The following is a 19,004-nucleotide window of genomic DNA, read 5'->3' as shown; positions in this document are numbered from 1 at the left end:
TAACTCACTTTTTTCAGGGCCATAATAACTTTGGTCACTAAACAAATGTTGTAAGTTAAGAACTACCTATAAAGGCATAAACTCACTTCTGAACCTCTAGCACCCACGTATTACCCAAAAAGGCTAATGACATGTTTATTAAAGCTGATATTTGAAAAATATCAGTTTTTGCAGTTTTCAATACCAGAAGGAAAAATTGGATCCAGAATGTATTGGCATCAGCTGAATAATATTGCTCAGTTCAATTCCATATCTCTTCCTCTTGCAGCCATCTGGGCTTGAAGAATTGCTGCTTTGCCTTTTACAGCCCCAGCATTTTTATTTTTTTTCTTCATACCCCTCCATGTGGGAACATTCTTCAGCATATCTGCCAAAATGGGGAAGTGTATTTTGTTCCTCTGGATGTATACTTGCTTTAATTATGCCACATACCCATCTCTGTAAGTTACAGGGGCAGTTTGTGTGAGCTTCCTCCATAGTCTTGGTCTGAAGATCATAATATGACTTTTATTTTGTGCAGAATTTTAATTGGCATCCTGTGAAGATGGCTGAAAATGTGGGAATTGAAACTGTGATGCTACCCCATGTGCTTTCTGCCTCAGACCTTTAGCTTACAGTTATATACTCTATATAGAGAGAGAGTGTGTGTGTGTGAGAGAGAGAGAGAGGGAGAGGGAGAGGGAGAGGGAGAGGGAGAGGGAGAGGGAGAGGGAGAGGGAGAGGGAGAGGGAGAGGGAGAGGGAGAGGGAGAGAGAAATACCACTTATGCAGCATCACGAAATCTCCAGAACCGTAAAGCCTACAAACAGTACTTTTGACAGTAATAGTGTGCATCTTGGATTCAAGTTCTGTTAAGATACAGCCTGTTGTGCTTTAAAATGGTGTCTACTGTACAACCCAGTGGAATTGCTATGGTAGGTAATGGCTTCATAGTACTCTGGTAAGAAGGATTGATTCTTACAAAAAACAAGGTAGCTTCCTCTGTTAAGGGGGATTGGTTCTTAAAAAAAACCACAAACACACACCCTAGGTCCTCAATTTCAAGCACTCTGTAAATAAAATTACTTTGATCTGACACTATATATATAATTCATTCCTTCTCTTGTCTGATACAGGATTAGGATAAATAAATACCTGGGCAACACCAGGTTATCAGCTAGTAAAAGATAGGTTTAAAGAGCTCCTCAGCATTCAATGGACTGCATAGGCTGAATTCTAACCCAAGGGATTTTTCACATGTCTTGTATTGCAATGAAAACGGAAGAACTTTTTTGCAACAGAGGGCTTGTAGAGTATTCCTAACATCAAATGTTTCAATGAAATTCAAAGGTGGAAGGATTATAGTGTCAAAGCGATAATAGATTCCATGTATTTTTAATACATGGAGGACAATTTGCACACTGATTTACAGCCACAGTCTTATTCTTATTATTCTATCATCTGCAATGGCGAACCTTGAATGTGGTTCTGTTGTAGAATATGTCCTTTCCACCTTCTTGTTCACCATTAGTGGGGCTTTCCCTTTTGATGTTTCCTCCCATTCATCTATCCATAGCAAAAATATGCCATGACAACATTTTCTCCAGCCTCATTCTCAAGGCATAGCTCATTTTCAACCCATGAACAAGTCAGATTGAAGTTGTCTTTAGATATATCAATGTTAAAGTAGTAATTTCCCCATTATTTGAACACCATCCGAGGTTAGCCTCAAGGCATGCAACATGTTAGATTTTTATTTATTTATGACCTTGGAGGAAAGACAAATGACTAGTGATAAGAGTGGCAGGATAAAGTTAGGAAATGGGAATAGTGAGTTTTTTGGTAGTAAAGTTCTCTATTGATTCAGGAATGAATGGATACCACTTCAATTCAGATATGGGAGAAAGCTTAGAATAAAAGTTACAACTGTTGAGCTCTCTTGCTTACCCTACATTTCATGGTAGCCTATAGGGAAGATTTCAACTTCCCAGGATCTTCCATCACCAATCTCAAAGTAATAGTGATGGAACAGAGAAACTTTGCCACTGCAATATTATCACCAGAGACAATACAATTACAGCACAATAGAAACTTCTATAATAGAAAGCTTCAAGATGGGTGGTGGGTTTTTAGCTTTCCACCTTGTTTTCTTGACCCTACCCCATTCCAGCTTTCTGTTCTGTCATAGTGAATCCACTTCATCATCTGATGAAAGGATAAGTTCCCAAAAAAGTTACCTAGTCTTGAAGGTGCTACCAATGTCCAAGACTTTGTGGAGAAGAAGGAGTTGAATAATTCATGTGGCAGGGGCATTTGGATGGGTAGGGTGGTGTTAATTCAATACGGGTGAATTAATCTTTACATTTCCCCTTTTAATTCTATTTTCCAGAAGATTTTTTGACTTTGTTATCATTTGAAGTGAACAAATGTAAGACGAGCTCTTTCCCAATTATTTAGCAGAGTCATAAAGGTGAATAGATGTATACCTGGATTTGATCATTTCTACAATCTTCATCAACAGTGTCTCCAGGGTGGGAAATTGTCAACAATCTCAAGATGGTGGCCAGAACTACAGTATGTAGTTGAAACCTTTTCCCATACATACACAAAGAAGGGCAAGGCTTTCATCACATGGCTATGGTTACTGCCTTTTTTGACAACCCACTCCTACTACTGATCTTTATTTTATTTAGTTTGTATATTTAAATGGTTCTGCAAACACCTCCCTGCCTCTCTCTCTCTCACACACACTTTATTATTCACTTCTATTGCCTGGATTCTTCTAGTTCTCACTATTTCTTTTTTCCTTTGGCTTTGTTTTCCTCTATATTGCCTTTTTTGCTCTTTACAATTGAAAACAAAGATTATTGTATTTTTTGTATTTTTATAAGGCACACCTTTTTCCCTTAAAAAGAGGGTGAAAATCTGGGTGCATCTTATACGCTGATACAGCATTTTTTTTTGTCTCCTGAAACTCCGCCCCTTCACCAAAATGGCCATTCATAGCTTTAGGAGGCTACCAGATTGCTCCTGGGGGTTGGAGAGGGCAAAGATGGGCTGCTTTTGACCCCCCAGCCCTCAGGAGCACTTTACAAGGCTCCTAAAGGCTATGCATGCCTCTTTTTTCTGACAAAAATGCACCAGTTTTTGTGAAAGATGGGCTGTTTTGGGGAGATCTGCAGAGTGCAAAAACTTTTTTTTTAATTTGCCTCTTCAAAATCTTGGTGCATTTTATACTCTAGTGCATCTGATACTCCAAAAATGCAGTCGTTTTTCTTTGTTACTATAGCATCGTTTTTGTTGTTCCTATTATTTGTTTTATATATATTAGACTATTTTATCTGGATTCTATAATGGGATTACGGTCCATTTCAACAGAATCCAGAATAACAGAGTTGGAAGGGATCTTGGAGGTCTTCTAGTCCAACTCCTTGTGCAACAGAAAACTTTATACCATTTGGGACAAGTGGCTGCCCGATATCTTCTGAAAAACCTCCAGTGATTGAACACCCATAGCTTCTGGAGACAAGCTTATTCCACTGATTAATAGTTCTCAATGTCATGAAATTTCTCATTAGTTCCATGTTGGATTTTTCCTTGATACTCATCCATCTGTAACTTCTTGTCCTGTCCTCAGGTGTTTTGGAGAATTGGTTGATTTTTCTCTGTGGCAAACCCTCAAATATTGGAATACTATTATGTCAGCCCTCACTTTGTTAGATAGAATTACTCAGTTCCCATAACCATTCATTATATGCTTTAGCCTCCGGTCCCCTTTATTGTTCTTCTCTGCACTCAGCATCTCTTTTGTATTGTGGTGACCAAAACTGGATGCGGACTTAGACTTAGATTTAGAAGACTTAGAATAACTTTATTGTCACTCTAAATGTACACTTAAAATGAAATTTTGTTGTATACCATCTCAAAAGGTCCATGCTCCAGCCCTAATCCAGTAGTAACAACTCCAGTCATATGGGTGAGTGATAACTGGGCTTGTTTATGAAGCCAGACTCAGGAACATAAATGAGATCCCAAAACCACTGGTCATGAAACAGATGCAATCCGGAATTAAAGTCAGCTCTGGGATAATCCGCCTCCAAGTGCAGTTATATAGGCAAGCCACGCTCTCCCCAGACAGGCCTTGCTGGAAGTCAGCTGTGGCACTGATCAGCTTCTCGAGACTTCACAGCTTCTTGACACCTTCCCCCCCAACAGCTGATCGTTGGACATTCCGGTAGCCTCACGCTGGCCGCCTCCCAGCCACATGGCTGATTGGCACTCCAATGGAGGTTCGTGCTGCCCCACAACATCAGGAGTTTCCCTCCCCCTGCACCTAGTAAGGCAAACCTCGAGGTTTGACATACAGTTCTCAAAGGGTCGCCACTTCCAATATACACTACATAAACATGACAATAAAATAAATAAATAAATAACAAAAAACCAACAAAACCAACAAAACCAACAAAACCAACAAAACCAACAAAACCAACAAAACCAACAAAACCAACAAAACCAACAAAACCAACAAAACCAACAAAACCACAAAACAAACAAAACAAACAAAACAAACAAAACAAACAAAACAAACAAATAAAATAAATAAATAAAATAAATAAAATAAATAAAATAAATAAAATAAATAAAATAAATAAAATAAAATAAATAAAATAAATAAAATAAATAAAATAAATAAAATAAATAAAATAAATAAAATAAATAAAATAAATAAAATAAATAAAATAAATAAAATAAATAAAATAAAATAAATACATAAATAAATAAATAAATAAAATAATAAGTAAAATAAATAATAAATAAATAAAATAATAAAATAAATAAAATAAAATTGCATATACCCACAAATATTATATGACACAGAGAAACAACACATCTCTCTATTTCTAGTTCTGATGTATAAATGTACATGGCAAGAAAAACGTATCTTGCGAGTTTGCCAGACGGATGGCATAGGAAACAAAGCTGTTAAAGAATCAGGAAGTCCTGCCAGAAATACTTCAAAATATTCTAAGTGTGGTCTTAGCAGGGGAGTATAAAATGGTGCTACCATTTTGTAATAAAATTAGGTAGGAGACTTTTGAGGTAATTCTAGGATGACTAGCGGAATACAATAAGATTAACAGAACTTCACGGCAAAGGTATTTGTATATCATTCCCACATTATTTCCTCCTCCCCCTCCTTTCAAAAGGCATTCGCTCTGTGTTAAATTTTCCTTGTGATTCTGTTACCAGGCATTCAGAGAGCCGCGATTGTGACATCAGTATGCAATTTGCATCCTGGGTTTGTGAGCACTCCATTTCCATCTTGTTTATACCTCTGTTTCTAATGAGCTGGAGCCGATACCTTTCGGGAGTGTGTTTGAAAACCTGCTTAATTCATTTGTACAAATTCAATTTCGAGCCCATGATACAGTGACAGTGGAAGTGGTTTTATGATCCCCGCCATGAAAATCTGCCTTATTGCCTGCATTATTCTGAATAAAGGCTGGATAAAATATCTTTGTTATTATACCGAGCCTTGCTTTTATCAGCTGCTGATAATAAAAAAGTAACAGTCATTTATTTTTCACAGCGGAATGTAAATATCAGTTCCAGGCGTGGGGAGAGTGTGATCTAAACACTGCTCTGAAGACTCGAACTGGAAATCTAAAACGAGCTTTGCACAATGCGGACTGCCAGAAGACGGTTACCATTTCAAAGCCTTGTGGGAAGCTTATCAAACCCAAACCTCAAGGTAATATCTTTTTTTCAAAGAAGTGATTGGATTAAGGGCTTTCCCATCAATGCTCCTAAATGTAATCCTTTAAAATTTTCGGTTACCAAGGAAATAGAGTTCCGGTATCCAAGATTTCTGTTCAAAGGATAATACTATGGAGGAAGACCCTCACAGAAACTATTGACAAAGCAGACAGTTCTGGTCTAAATGGACCCATGGTTTCACCCAGGGTATGATGCTTTCATGGAAAGGTATTTGGATGGTCCAATGAATAAAGGAATTTAGAGTGTGTGTGTGAGAGAGAGGAGGGGGAGGGACGGAGGGGGAGAGAGAGAGAGGGAGAGATGTTTATATCTATTGTATTTTTCGGAGTATAAGACACACCTTTTTTCCTCAAAAAAAAGAGGCTGAAAATCTGAGTGTGTCTTATACACTGAATACAGCATTTTTGCCTCCCAAAAGACAGCCCCCTTCACCAAAATGGCCATGCAGAGCCTTTAGGAGGCTTCCAGAGAACTCCTGGGGTCTGGGGAGGGCAGAAATGAGCAAAAACAGGCCATTTTTGCTTAATTTGCCCCCCCCCAGCCCCCAGGAGCAATCTATAAGGTTCCTAAAAGCTATCTATGCCCTTTTTTTGACAGAAACCGGGCCCGTTTCTGTGAAAAACATCCTGTTTTTTGCTCGTTTTTGGGCCCCCACCCCCCAGGAGCACTCTGCAAGCCTCATGCACCCTTTTTTGGAGAAAAAAAACAGGCCCATTTTTGCAAAAATTGTGCCATTTTTGGGAGGTTTGCAGAGTGCAAAGTCTTTTTTTTTTAAATTTGCCTCTTCAAAACCTTGGTGCGTCTTATACTCCAGTGTGTCTTATACTCCGAAAAATATGGTATATCCATCTATCCATCCATCCATCCATCCATCCATCCATCCATCCATCCATCCATCCATCCATCCATCTATCAATCTATCTGACATAGCACCCACATTTTTTCCAGTTTTCAGTTTAGTAAATAAAAACTGGTCATTATTCAAAAGGTGAGCTGTTATTCTGTAATTTCTTATAACATTTAACAATAACAAAGTCCCAAACATTAACCAAATATACTTTTTATTCAACTATCAACTATCCTTGCTGATTTAACAATGTCCCACAATAATTCCCCACCAAAACCTTCATTTATTAACCTGTCCATTCCTCTTGATTAACATTTGAATCCAGATCTGTTTTACAAGGAAAAAAATTATTTAGATCGCTGTGCTATACCCAGTTTCTCTGGCACCTTGGTAATATACCTATTGGAATCCATTTGGACCTCTAATAAGATGCTCCCTACACAAGAGATATAATGTTGATAAATATGGAATGATTTGGTCTTGTGGAAGAGAAAAGGATCTGAAAACGATATTCTAAAACAGGTCAACTGAGGAAAGTTAGGGGACACATATTACTCATAGGCTGGAGATCCCCATAGCTGTTTTAGTGGGTTGGACTAGAAGACCCGCAAGGTCCTTTTCAACTATGTTATTTTGTTATTATTTAATCAAGTTGACAGTCTTCATATCAGAGGTGGGTTCCTACCAGTTCGCACCTATTCGGTAGAATCGGTTCGTCAAATTTACCGAACCGGTTAGAAGATTTTCCACCAGTGGACCCGGAAAGCAGGCCACACCTACAGAAGAGGTTCCAAAAAATTTTGAAACCCACCACTGCTTTCATATGCTTATGTAGAAGGAATATAAGAAAGATTGATAGTGGTGAGGGTATTTCCCATAGGATGGGCTGAAGTAGAAGAATGAATAATCAACCTGATCCATTTGAGAGTTATATTGTTATAGTCGCAAGATATAGTAATTTATAAGTTCATCTAATGAATGCTAAAAAAAAAAAAGGAAAAAATATTTGGTGCAACTTTACCCTCAGTTTTACAGTAAATGTGTATTCTCAATTCTTAGTGAAAGAAATCTTGAAAACAGTAGTCTTAGACAGATAGAAAAGGTATTGCTCTTATAATCTTTCATACTTGGAAAACCCTACAGAATTTGAACACATCTGGAAAACACTAAATTGGGGGGGGGGGCTAAATGGCAAACAGAACATTTTTTTTAAAGAAGTATTTTATCATAATATTGGGGACAATAATGTGTTTAAAATAGAAGGGAAAAATAAATAGCTGATCAAAGATACATCAACTGCAAGCAACTGTAGCTGTGGCATTCCATCTTGAGAAAACGTGGGTCTATCTTGATCAATTAAACCATCTTGTCAGTATTAGCTTCTATATATGCACTATACATGCCCAGGCACTGGTGTTATCAAAAAAGTGGCTACTGTTTTGTTTCAAAGAAGTACTTTCCTAAAATATCTGGGGATGGGAAGTATGGAAGAGCCCAGGTGGTGCAGTGGTTAGAGTGCATTACTGCAGGCTACTTCAGCTGACTGCAAGCTGCAGTTCAGCAGTTCAAATCCCACCAAGCTCAAGGTTGAACTCAGCCTTCCCTCCTTCTGAGGTGGGTAAAATGAGGACTCAGATTGTTGGGGGCAATAGGCTTAGAGAGGGCTGTAAAAGCACTATGAAGTGGTATATAAGTCTAAGTGCTATTGCTATTCCTTTACAAAGGTACAGAGCTCTAAAGCTCATCAGCTCATTTTCCACAGGATTCTATAGATCATGGATGGGGAAACCATGACTTTACTGATGTTATTAAACCATAGCTATTGGCATCCTTCAACGCAAACCATGATGGCTAGTGCAACTGGTGGTTATAATACAGCAACAGCTAAAGAACCTCAGGTACCCCATCCCCATGACTTAGTGTTTGGCAATAGAGGAAAAATAGCAATAGCACTTAGATTTATATACCACTTCACAGTGCTTTTACAGCTCTCTCTAAGTGGTTTACAGAGTCAGCCTATTGCCCCCAACAATCTGGGTCCTCATTTTACCCACCTCGGAAGGATGGAAGACTGAGTTAGCTTTGAGCCTGTGGAGATTCGAATTGTCAAATTGCAGGCATCGGTCTATTGGAGGTAATTGGCAGAGACCGCCTGCTGCCAATTACCTCCAATAGACCGATTAGATCCCACAGATTAGGCCTCCTCCGAATTCCATCCGCCGGCCAATGCTGGCTGGCGACTACCCGGAGGAGAGCCTTCTCTGTGGCTGCTCCGACCGTCTGGAATGAGCTCCCCGTGGAGATTCGAACCCTCACCACCCTCCAGGCCTTCCGCAAAGCCCTTAAAACATGGCTGTTCCGACAGGCCTGGGGCTAAAGAGCTTTTGCCCACCCCCTCGAATGGTATGGTTGTTGTGTGCTTTAAATTGTGTATTGTTTTGTTCGTCTTTTTTTATCCCTTATCTGTATCCTCTTCCCTGACTTGGATTGTGAGCCGCCCTGAGTCCCCTTCGGGGAAAAGGGCAGCATATAAGTGCAATAAATTCAATTCAATTCAATTCAATTCAGATGAAAATGATGGTCCATCAAGGGTACCAGTTTCCCTTTGAAGGAATAAGCTGCCTTTTAATTCTTAGCACCGAGACAGTTTTGTGCTTTAACATAGGCCTACCTCTGCCAGCCGAAGAAAAATAGGCCTTTCTCCCTTAATTAATTGAGAAGTGTAATGAGCTCTGCTGTGGCAGCAGGTGGTGTGTACAGAGGGATAGTGGGAGTGGAGGTGGAGAGAGATGTGCTTCTGAGTCTAAGACAAGGTATTGTGCGTCCTTCACAAAGCTGTGCGGCTTGGTGGCTTATTTGCTGGCTCACTATTGCTGCTGTTAGTTAACGGGCCAAACAGAGCTTAGTCAAATACCAGAGGCTTCATCTCAGCTGGTTACTGAGATGAACATTAGATGGAAGCTGGAGGAGGCAAGAGCTTTCCACCTTGGTTATCTGCTCAAATTTTCAACCTTCAGGGAAGACATTCTATATCCAATCATGCAGATAAGTAATTTTGAACTTTAGATTTAATGTTGCTACATCTCACTCCTCTTTAGATGCCAAATGTCTTGTGTTTTACATTTTTTCCAAAATTGATGAGCTGGTCTTGCTGTATTCTCTCCATTCTTTTCATTCTGATCTTGCTCTGTAGAACTCGCCTCCTTGCCATGGTCCATAATATATCCTCTCTCCCCTGCTAAGTTTCCCTTAAGTTGCAAATGTCTCTAGAAGGAAGAAATTGCCATTGTCCTGTCTAAACTGAGAATAAATTGCATGTAATGTTCCTCTATATTCAGACCTCCAGCTGCAAATATCAGCTTGCCTCTGAAAAGTTCTAGACAAACTTTTAAAAAATGTTTTGGAAGGGGAATAAACTATTCGTGTCTGGGTGGGAAGGAGAACAGAAAGGCTTCATACTCAGTTCATGTATGGGCATCATGTATGGGTTTTTCTACTCTGGGTAGATTTTGTTGTTGTTGTTTTGATTATAATTGCCTCTTAATAGTGCTCCCACACTATTATGTTTCCCACCATTCCAAACTATTGGCCTGTGTCTTGGATCCAATCAAGATGCCTTAGTTAGCAAACACCATCTAGAATATAAGTCTAGAAAGATCCTTTGGATTTAAAACACTTTGCAGGACTGGTTTCCTTGTTTTAAAGTCTCCAAAATGCATTTCAAATATTCCACTTGGTTGGGGTAACACATGTTAGGAGGAGAAGGAGTTCTATCCCTGTTTCCTTTTTTGTGATTCTCGGGGAAGGTGCTCACACCTTTATACATTGTATAAGCACAGACAAGCACAGAAACCGCTTTGGTCGCATTGACCGATGATCTCTGGAGGGCCAGAGATGGAGGCTATGCGTCCATCCTGGTTCTCCTTGACCTCTCAGCGGCTTTCGATACCATCGACCATGGTATCCTTCTGCGACGACTGCGGGAGGTGGGAGTGGGAGGCACTGTTCTGCGGTGGTTCTCCTCCTACCTCTCGGACAGGTCGCAGTCGGTGTTGGTCGGGGGGCAGAGATCGTCCCTGAGGCCCCTAACATGTGGGGTACCTCAGGGTTCGGTCCTATCCCCCCTACTATTTAACATATACATGAAACCGCTGGGCGAGATCATTCGGAGGCACGGGATAAAATACCATCAATATGCGGACGATACGCAATTGTATCTGTCCGCCCCGTGCCAACTCAATGAAGCGGTGGACGTGATGAACCAGGGTTTGGAGGCCGTTAGGAACTGGATGAGTGCTAACAAACTGGTACTCAACCCGGATAAGACCGAGTGGCTGTTGTGTTTCCCCCCCAATAATTTGGCTAATATACCAACGCTTAGGCTGGGGGGTCAAATTTTATACCCCTCAGATAGGGTCCGCAACTTAGGAGTCCTCCTGGACCCACAGCTGACTTTCGATCACCAGCTGTCAGCTGTGACCAGGGGGGCATTTGCCCAGGTTCGCCTGGTCCGCCAGTTGCGGCCCTACCTAGACCGGGGGGCTCTCACAACAGTCACTCGAGCCCTTGTGATCTCTAGACTGGAATACTGCAATGGGCTCTACATGGGGTTGCCCCTGAAGTGCATCCGGCGACTGCAGCTAGTCCAAAATGCAGCCGCGCGAGTGATAGTGGGCGCACCGCGGTTCGCCCACGTTACACCTGTCCTCCGCGAGCTGCATTGGCTGCCTGTTGGTCTCCGGGTGCGCTTCAGGATACTGATGACCATCTTTAAAGCACTCCATGGTAGCGGGTCTGGGTACTTGAGAGACCGCCTTCTGCCGATTACCTCCCTAAATCGACCAATTAGATCGCACAGACTGGGCCTCCTCCGAATTCCATCTGCCAGTCAATGTCGACTGGCGACCACACGGAGGAGAGCCTTTTCTGTTGCCGCCCCGACCCTGTGGAACGAGCTCCCCATGGAGATCCGTACCCTCACCACTATCCAGACCTTCCGCGCAGCCCTCAAGATCTGGCTCTCCCAGCAGGCCTGGGGATAGGTTTCCAATTACCCGCCCGAGTGTTTGATCGCTGAATGAAAGTTGTGTTTTATTATTTTTTCTTTGTGCACATATTGTTTTGTTTTTGACCTTGCACCCCCCTCCCCTGTGGTTGTAAGCCGCCCTGAGTCCCCTCAGGGAAAAGGGCGGCATATAAATCCCAATAAAACCTTAAAAACCTTAAACCTTGTTATATATATATCTATCCCCAGTCCCTGGGAATGGATAATGATGACTAACAGGTGCTCTCTACTGAGGACAACTATTTGAATTTCCAGGTACTTATTCAATACCTCCTTTCTGGAGCAGAGTGGAGAAAGGTGAAACCTACTGGTTCCTTCCCACGCACTGTATATTTTGAATCCATTCATGTCAAGCATGCCTCCTTCAATATCCAAGAAAGGAAAACCTCAACTCCATTTTAATAGAGATAAAGTACTTTTACTAGATATGAAGTGAAAGCAGCTAAAAGGAAAGAAAGATCTGAGCCAGAAAGGAAGGAACATATACATATCAAACGTTTACCCAGCACCCTCCCCCCCACAATTCCCCAACCCACTGTCCAATCTGCAACTCCCTAAAGTGTCACATGGGATGCATCTTCAAACAGCCTCATCAAGTTGGTATGCGGAACGGTTGGCCTTGACCAAGTCCAAACATCAGCCACCAGCATGCGCAGAAGATGGTGAGAACAAGACTCCTCCAGTACAATATAATTCCCCTCCCTAATACTATGCACCCCACCCACCCCCGTTCCTATGGCAGCCGATAACAAGCAAGCGTAGCAAGCAAAACAGAGGCTGACAGTACATCTGAGTTGGTATAGAACCATGATGGGAAACCTATGGCATGTGTGCCTGAAGTGGCACATTGAGCAATGTCGCCTGGCACGTGTGGCATCGCCCGTTCCTCTTCTGGGTTTCTGGTGTGCATGCAATGATCAGCTGGCCTTTGTGCATGCAGCAGTGCTGGAAAATGGAGGAGCTGGTCTTCCATTTTTCAGCATGAGCATGCGCACTGACTAGCTGATCGGTGCCTGCGTGGCAATAACCAGAAGACTTGCCGCTGGCGCACATGCATGCACCAGAAAGCAGAAGTTTGCTTTCCAGAAGGCGCATGCCCCCTGGGCAGCACATCTTCCTGGTTGCAGCCCAGATTAAGTGCCCCTTTTTGGCACTCAGAGCTGCACCCGTGCGCACACTCTCCCTTTTTGGCACTCAGTGCCGAAAAGGTTTGCCATCACTGGCATAGAATGTCATAAGAAATGTGTCATAATTTATCTGTTCTTCTTTGTTTCACTTTTATATCGCTTCCTCTGAGCAATAAAAAGAGAGGGAATATAAGTCACACTTAATATTACATGTAGCTCCCCCTCCCAGTGAACTCAACAGATGCTTTAATACCTACTGTCTACTTTAAATGTTACATTGAAATTCTGCTAACGTGAACGAAAATAAAGAACGGTTATTTTGCATTTTATGAATGTCAAGACAAGACTGAATTTCTCAGGTGATTTTCCAGACAGGCAGTGAGAAGCCTTTCTCTCCGTTAATTTTGACCTAATTGTCGTGTCATATATCTCCAGATGAAGCTCTGATAGCTCTTTTTTTGTGTGATTGATACTCTGACTCTTTCCTGCTCTGCAGTTTCATGCCAGTGACTGATACATTCCACCTGATTTTCTGGTCTTAAGAATTAATTAACTTGCTTTTCTGTTTTTCCTATAGAATATTATTAGACAGTTGGATAGGCAGGCATCTCTTGCCAACTTTCTGCATCAAATTCCACCACTAGGTGTCCCTCTTGGCAGTTGCTTTCCCCCACACCCTTGGGTATTAAGGATGCCAGTGTATTATTGAGGTCTGTCACCAGGGGTTGCTGTTTGCTGTCAAGTCTTTCTCTAAGTCTAACAGCAAAACTCCAAATATAAAAAAAAAAAACAGTCCACATCTACACATGGATGTGCCTCAAGCATTTCTCTTGTAGACATTTGCTCCAATGTTTTGCTATGTAAACCACCACAGTGCAATGTATCAATTGTACACAGTGTCAGCTAATAGGCATTCACTTTCAACCATGACGCCAGTGGCCACATTCTAAAATGGAGAGGTTTTCGGTTCCTTTTGTGAGCCTCAGCTTATTTAATGGTCTTAAAGGGAGGAAGGTTTATGTAGATGGGTGTGTTTGTGTAGATGCCTGTGAAAGTGAGTCAGGGAAAAGAGAGACAACATTTTCCTGGAGTAGTTCAACAGGTGCAATAGCAATAGCACTTAGACTTATATACTGCTTCACAATGCTTTACAACCCTCTCGAAACGGTTTATTGCCCCCAACCATCTGGGTCATCATTTTACCCACCTTGGAAGGATGGAAGGCTGAGTCAACCTTGAGGCAGTGAGAACTGAACTGCCGCCAGTCAACCGGAGTAGCCTGCAGTACTGCATTCTAACAGTGGTGAAATTTTATTTTTTACTACCAGTTCTGTGGCGTGGCTTGGTGGACGTGGCAGGGAAGGATACTGCAAAATCTCCATTCCCACCCGCTCCTGGGGGAAGGATACTGCAAAATCTCCATTCCCACCCCACTCTGGGGCCAGCCAGAGGTGGCATTTGCTGGATCTCGAAACTACTCAAAATTTCTGCTACAGGTTCTCCAGAACCTGTTGAATTTCACTCCTGGATTCCAACCACTGCACCACCACAGCTCATTAGTACAATTAGTTCTTCTGAAATATAAGCTCTTGCTGGATCAGGCTAAAGACTCAAATAGTTCAGAATTTTGTTTACAACCAGATACCAATAGAAAGTCCATGAAAAGAGTGTAAAGGCAGTAACTGCCTGCCCCATAATATGAATAAATAAGGATTCTCTCTGTGTCTCTCTCCCTCCCTCCCTCTCTCCTTCACAGGTATACAATTTTATTAAAGGAAACAGTAGAAAAGTATATGTTCTTATTGACTATTCCATCATAGTCATTATCTTTGTTATATTGGGAAGAAGGAGAATTGGGTTTTTTCCAGAAAAGTTTTTCATTTTTTTGTTCTATTACATACAATTATAGGTATACATTAACATAGTTCTTATTCTTTTTTACATTTGTCATTCTTATGCATTTGTCGTTCCATTTATAGGGTTATAACATACCGTTTGGGTTGCTTTGTTTACCATCCCTCGCCTGTTTTAATATCACCTTATTTTCCCTTCCTTCTTCCCTTCCCTCTACCCTACTCCTCTCTTCCTCTTCCCCTTCCTACCCTCTCTCGGGAAAAAGGAGAATTGTGTCAGGAGAATTCGGGGTTACCCAATTGACCAAGAGACACTGCACAAGAAGTGGGGGGCAGCCAAAGGTTGCCTCCCCACCCTGTGAAAAATTGCAAAGTGGCATGGTAAGGCTTTCTTGTTCCATCCTTCTTCTCTTCCCATATTGCATATGGACTCCAAAGATGGCTTCAGCTCAAGAAGCAAAGTAGTTTTTGAAAGGAAAAGAACCTTTCCAACTTATAGCATTTGTCTCTTGCTGCATCTATAGCAGTAGCTCATTTTTTTCCTGGGATCCCTTAATATGCAGCAAAGACTTTCAGTGGTAACAGGACACAGCACAGAATAAGGGCAGGAACCATGGTGGACTGGACACCCATTCATTGCATGTCTTTAAGTGAAGATTAAATAGCTATCAGAATGTAGTTTGAATTCCAGTTCTAAATGAGCATGGAATCCTTGACCAATCCTTATAAATCTGTTTTCTGAGGCTTGGATACAGAAATCAAATTTTATTCATGTAAACAGCTCAAGCATCAGTATTCCAGGCATTTAAATTGATCAAACTATGATGGGCATATCATACTGACACTAAGTAAATGGAAATAGCTTTTCTTTTTAAAAATCTGCATAAACATGTTTTAGACAGACAGACAGACAGTTTTTTCAGTATTTTTTTAAAAAGCCCTGTAATAAAAAGTAAGTTTAAACAATGTAAAGTTATTGAACTAAAATGATGAAATGCTTAAAACCTATGCTTGTTTAAAGCTCTTTCATACAAATTCTATCATAAAATGCTGGATTTTCCTCTCTTTGATTTTGTGCTCTCGGTTTCAGCTGCTTCTGTGATTATTGTACTGCTTAATCTATAATGTGGCTCATTAGATGGATGCATGAAAAGGTTAATCTTTAGCATTACTGGAGGCAACGGAATAAGCTGCTGCTTCAAATAATTTGGTACAAAAGTGAAGGATTTTTCTGATATTGGCAAGGGTTGCAAACAAATCAGACTTAACTAAAATGGGATTAAGTAATGTGGGGTTCTGCATTTTGGGTGAACCCAAACCAACCAATGACTTGACATCTTGAGTGAGCCATATGTTTATATTATGACCCATAGTTATTGTTTATGTGCAATAATAACTTGATCTGAACTCTTTTGTTAACCTAGATTTACAGTTTCATGAGTTATATCAGGGGTGTCAAAGTTGATTTCATTGAGGGCCACATCAGGGTTGTGTTTGACCTCAGGGGGATGAGTGGGTGTGGCTGGAGTGGGTGTGGCCAGAGTGGGCATGGGCAGTTTGACCTCCTGCAGAGGGCTGTAGGAAGACATCAACCTGAAAATGGAGCCCCCGAAAGCTCCGTTTTCGCTGGCAGAGGCCTTGTGGGCCAATCCTTCACTTATTTCCAGTGCAGCCATGGGCCAGATCTAAGCAACCCCATGGGCCAGATCCGGCCCACAGGCCTTGAGTTTTACACCCCTGAGTTATATGAACACACTCATTATACTGTATGGGAAATGTCTGCTTCACTCCCCTTTTTCTACCTTACTCCAGCATTCCAGATATCCTTGAACGTACTTTTCTCCCCGCCCTATATAGGGCCAATGATTTTTGCCTAGGAGTGATAGGAATTTGGTTTTCTAAACAAATGTGATAGGAGTGTCAGCGTTCCAAATATCATCCAGAAATAAATTAGAGTCTAAGGCAGAGCTATTTTTAAACTTCAGATTTAATAAGACAGACATGTTGGCACAACTGTGGAAATCCCGAATCTGAAAGCTTCCTCGGATTCCCACCCAGTTGAAAGTTCAAAACCTTGCCCCACACCCACAAATCCATCACATGGTCCAATCTTCCTCTGCCACGCTGGCATTTCCACCCAATCTAGTTCTGGTCCGGTGCAGAGGTGCGGAAACAAAAGATGACATTGGGCTTATAGAAAGGAATGTTCTGTTATGACAACAACACATTCTACAATTCTACTCCTTATTATTCCCCCTCCCAATTACTACACTAATGAAACAGCATAGTAAAATAATAGAGAGTGTGGCAGGCCAAAGATCCTAAAAGGAATATAACTGCAGGCCTGACAAGGAGTTGTAGTTCAGCATATCTGGAAAATCCTAGTTTGAAGACAGCTGTTTTCATACGTACGTACTTACAGTTAATTCTTAACAATGGGACCTTTCCCAAGTGTAGAAATTGGCAGCTTAAGGAATTTGTTACTTTGCCAATTCTTATCTGAGCTGACCTGATCTGTAAAATATTTCTTTCAGAAATTGGTTATCATTATATTTATATTTTTCCAAAGAGTGGTAGGTGACCTAGAGGTGGAGCTCTTGCCTCACAATCAGGAGGCTGTGAGTTCGATCCTAGGGAGAGGCAGATATTTCTCTCTCTGGGCACAGTGAGAATATATCTGCTGAACAAAACTCCTCCTTGGAGATAGGAAGGGCATCTGGCCATTGAGCACTCAGCTCCATTCAGTTGCCCAGACTCCAGCCCGCAAGGGATTATGGGATCATTAAAAGAAGATGATATTTATATTTTCCAAACCACCTGACTTTCTATTTGGTCCCGAAAATAGATTTTTTGGGCAGCCCAGTCACTGGGTTGGACTTAGGCTCTGAAAAGCAGTATATGACAGGTCTGAAAGTGGCATGAATAACAGCTTTCATGAAATAGTGGGTAATATTGGCTGAATTTTTTTCATGATGATGCTATTTTTCTTGGGTGAAAGGGAGAGAAAGAAGAAAGATTAATCAGAACAATGGTGTACATTTGGCACTCAGCAGTGTTTCTCCACAGTGGGAACACTGCTTGAAGCTGTTATGTTTATTGAGATATTTTTTAAAAAAAAGAGAGATAGAGGCAGAATAAGTTAATATTTATTCTAATTATTATTCCAAGTGAGTAAGAAAACCTTTACATTCTGGATCCGATGCTCCTTTCTTTGCTGTTTAATTTGTTTCATCCCTTTCATTCCATTTATTTTTTTGCCCTATACAGGTACTCGTCGATTTGCAACAGTTCATTGACTGTCCAAAGTTAAAATAATACTGAAAAAAGTGACTTATGACCCAGTGGTGGGTTGCAGGCGGTACGCCCAGGTATGGGTATACCGGAGCCTGCCCAGAGCACTGGGTACCATTCTGTTCCACTGCTCCAGAGGGTCCACCCACCTGCCCACGCTCCTTACCATGTTTTAAAGCTATCGATGCTTCCGCGCACGCAAATGGCACGTACAACACCTGTGCGATGCTCCGCTGAGCAGCTGGAGCATCGCGGAGGCTGCAGAAGCGTCATTTGAAGCTACAACCCTGTCATTTGTAGTTCTGCTTTCAGTACTTTTTCTGTTTTGTCAAACAAAATTTGCTCCATATCAATCATGCTCTCCTTAACATCTTTTGGATTTCATTTATCCTTAGAGGTAGACATCATTGCTAACACTGTTGATATTGTAGCTGCTAAATTTTGGCTCAATTCTTGAAACATCTTTGATATTTTTCTAATGTTATTATGTTTGTGTCATTTTGTAAGATCCAGTACTAAATAACACTAAAAGGAAACTTGTATTTTTCCCTTATCATCTGCTACACTTCTACTTAGAATCTTTAGTCCCCCCACTCTTGTCCAATTTCTACAATCATAAAGTTGCTTTTCTTTGATATGACTTGCAATAGCCAAGGTAGTCAAACTAAATCTGGTTCCCATGAGAAAGTATTGATTTTTAAAAATAGCCAATTCCCAAATCTTATAGCAAAAGTGAATATTTCAAATTTATTTGGATCCTTCATCCATTTACAACTTTCTTAGATCAAAATCTTATTTAGTTTTTTTGCTGTTTATTGCAAATTGTTTAAGTTCCTAACCTTATAATTATTCTTTTGTTCAGAGTTGAAGCTAAACTAACCTGGTGACTTTTCAAACTTGTCGTTCTGAAGGTCTCTAATTGCTTTAGGATAGTTACGGTAATAGGCAATTTCCAAAAATGATTAGAAAGTGAACTTAGTGCCCTTTCAAAGGCTCTGCTGTGGCTGCAAGCCAAACAGTTAGTCCCTTAATCTCCAGATGCTCAAACCTGCAGAAAAACTGTT

The 19,004-nt window shown here is 41.0% G+C and overlaps 1 protein-coding gene across 1 annotated transcript in view; it reads left to right on the top strand.

Annotated features, from left to right (window-relative positions):
- PTN (pleiotrophin) overlaps window positions 1-19,004 on the top strand; it is a 114,614-nt gene that overhangs the window by 81,558 nt on the left and 14,052 nt on the right. The window contains exon 4 of the mRNA XM_014058070.2: window positions 5,570-5,731. Within this exon, the coding sequence (XP_013913545.1) occupies window positions 5,570-5,731 (162 nt within the window). The remainder of the gene's footprint in view (window positions 1-5,569; window positions 5,732-19,004) is intronic.

The sequence above is a fragment of the Thamnophis sirtalis genome, unplaced genomic scaffold (assembly GCF_051295495.1).
Source record: "Thamnophis sirtalis isolate CommonGarterSnake01/CBP01778 unplaced genomic scaffold, rThaSir2_p1.2 scaffold_9, whole genome shotgun sequence".
Classification (NCBI taxonomy): domain Eukaryota; kingdom Metazoa; phylum Chordata; class Lepidosauria; order Squamata; family Natricidae; genus Thamnophis; species Thamnophis sirtalis.
Note: the sequence above shows the minus strand (reverse complement) of the source record. Positions and strands in the feature narration are given on the sequence as shown.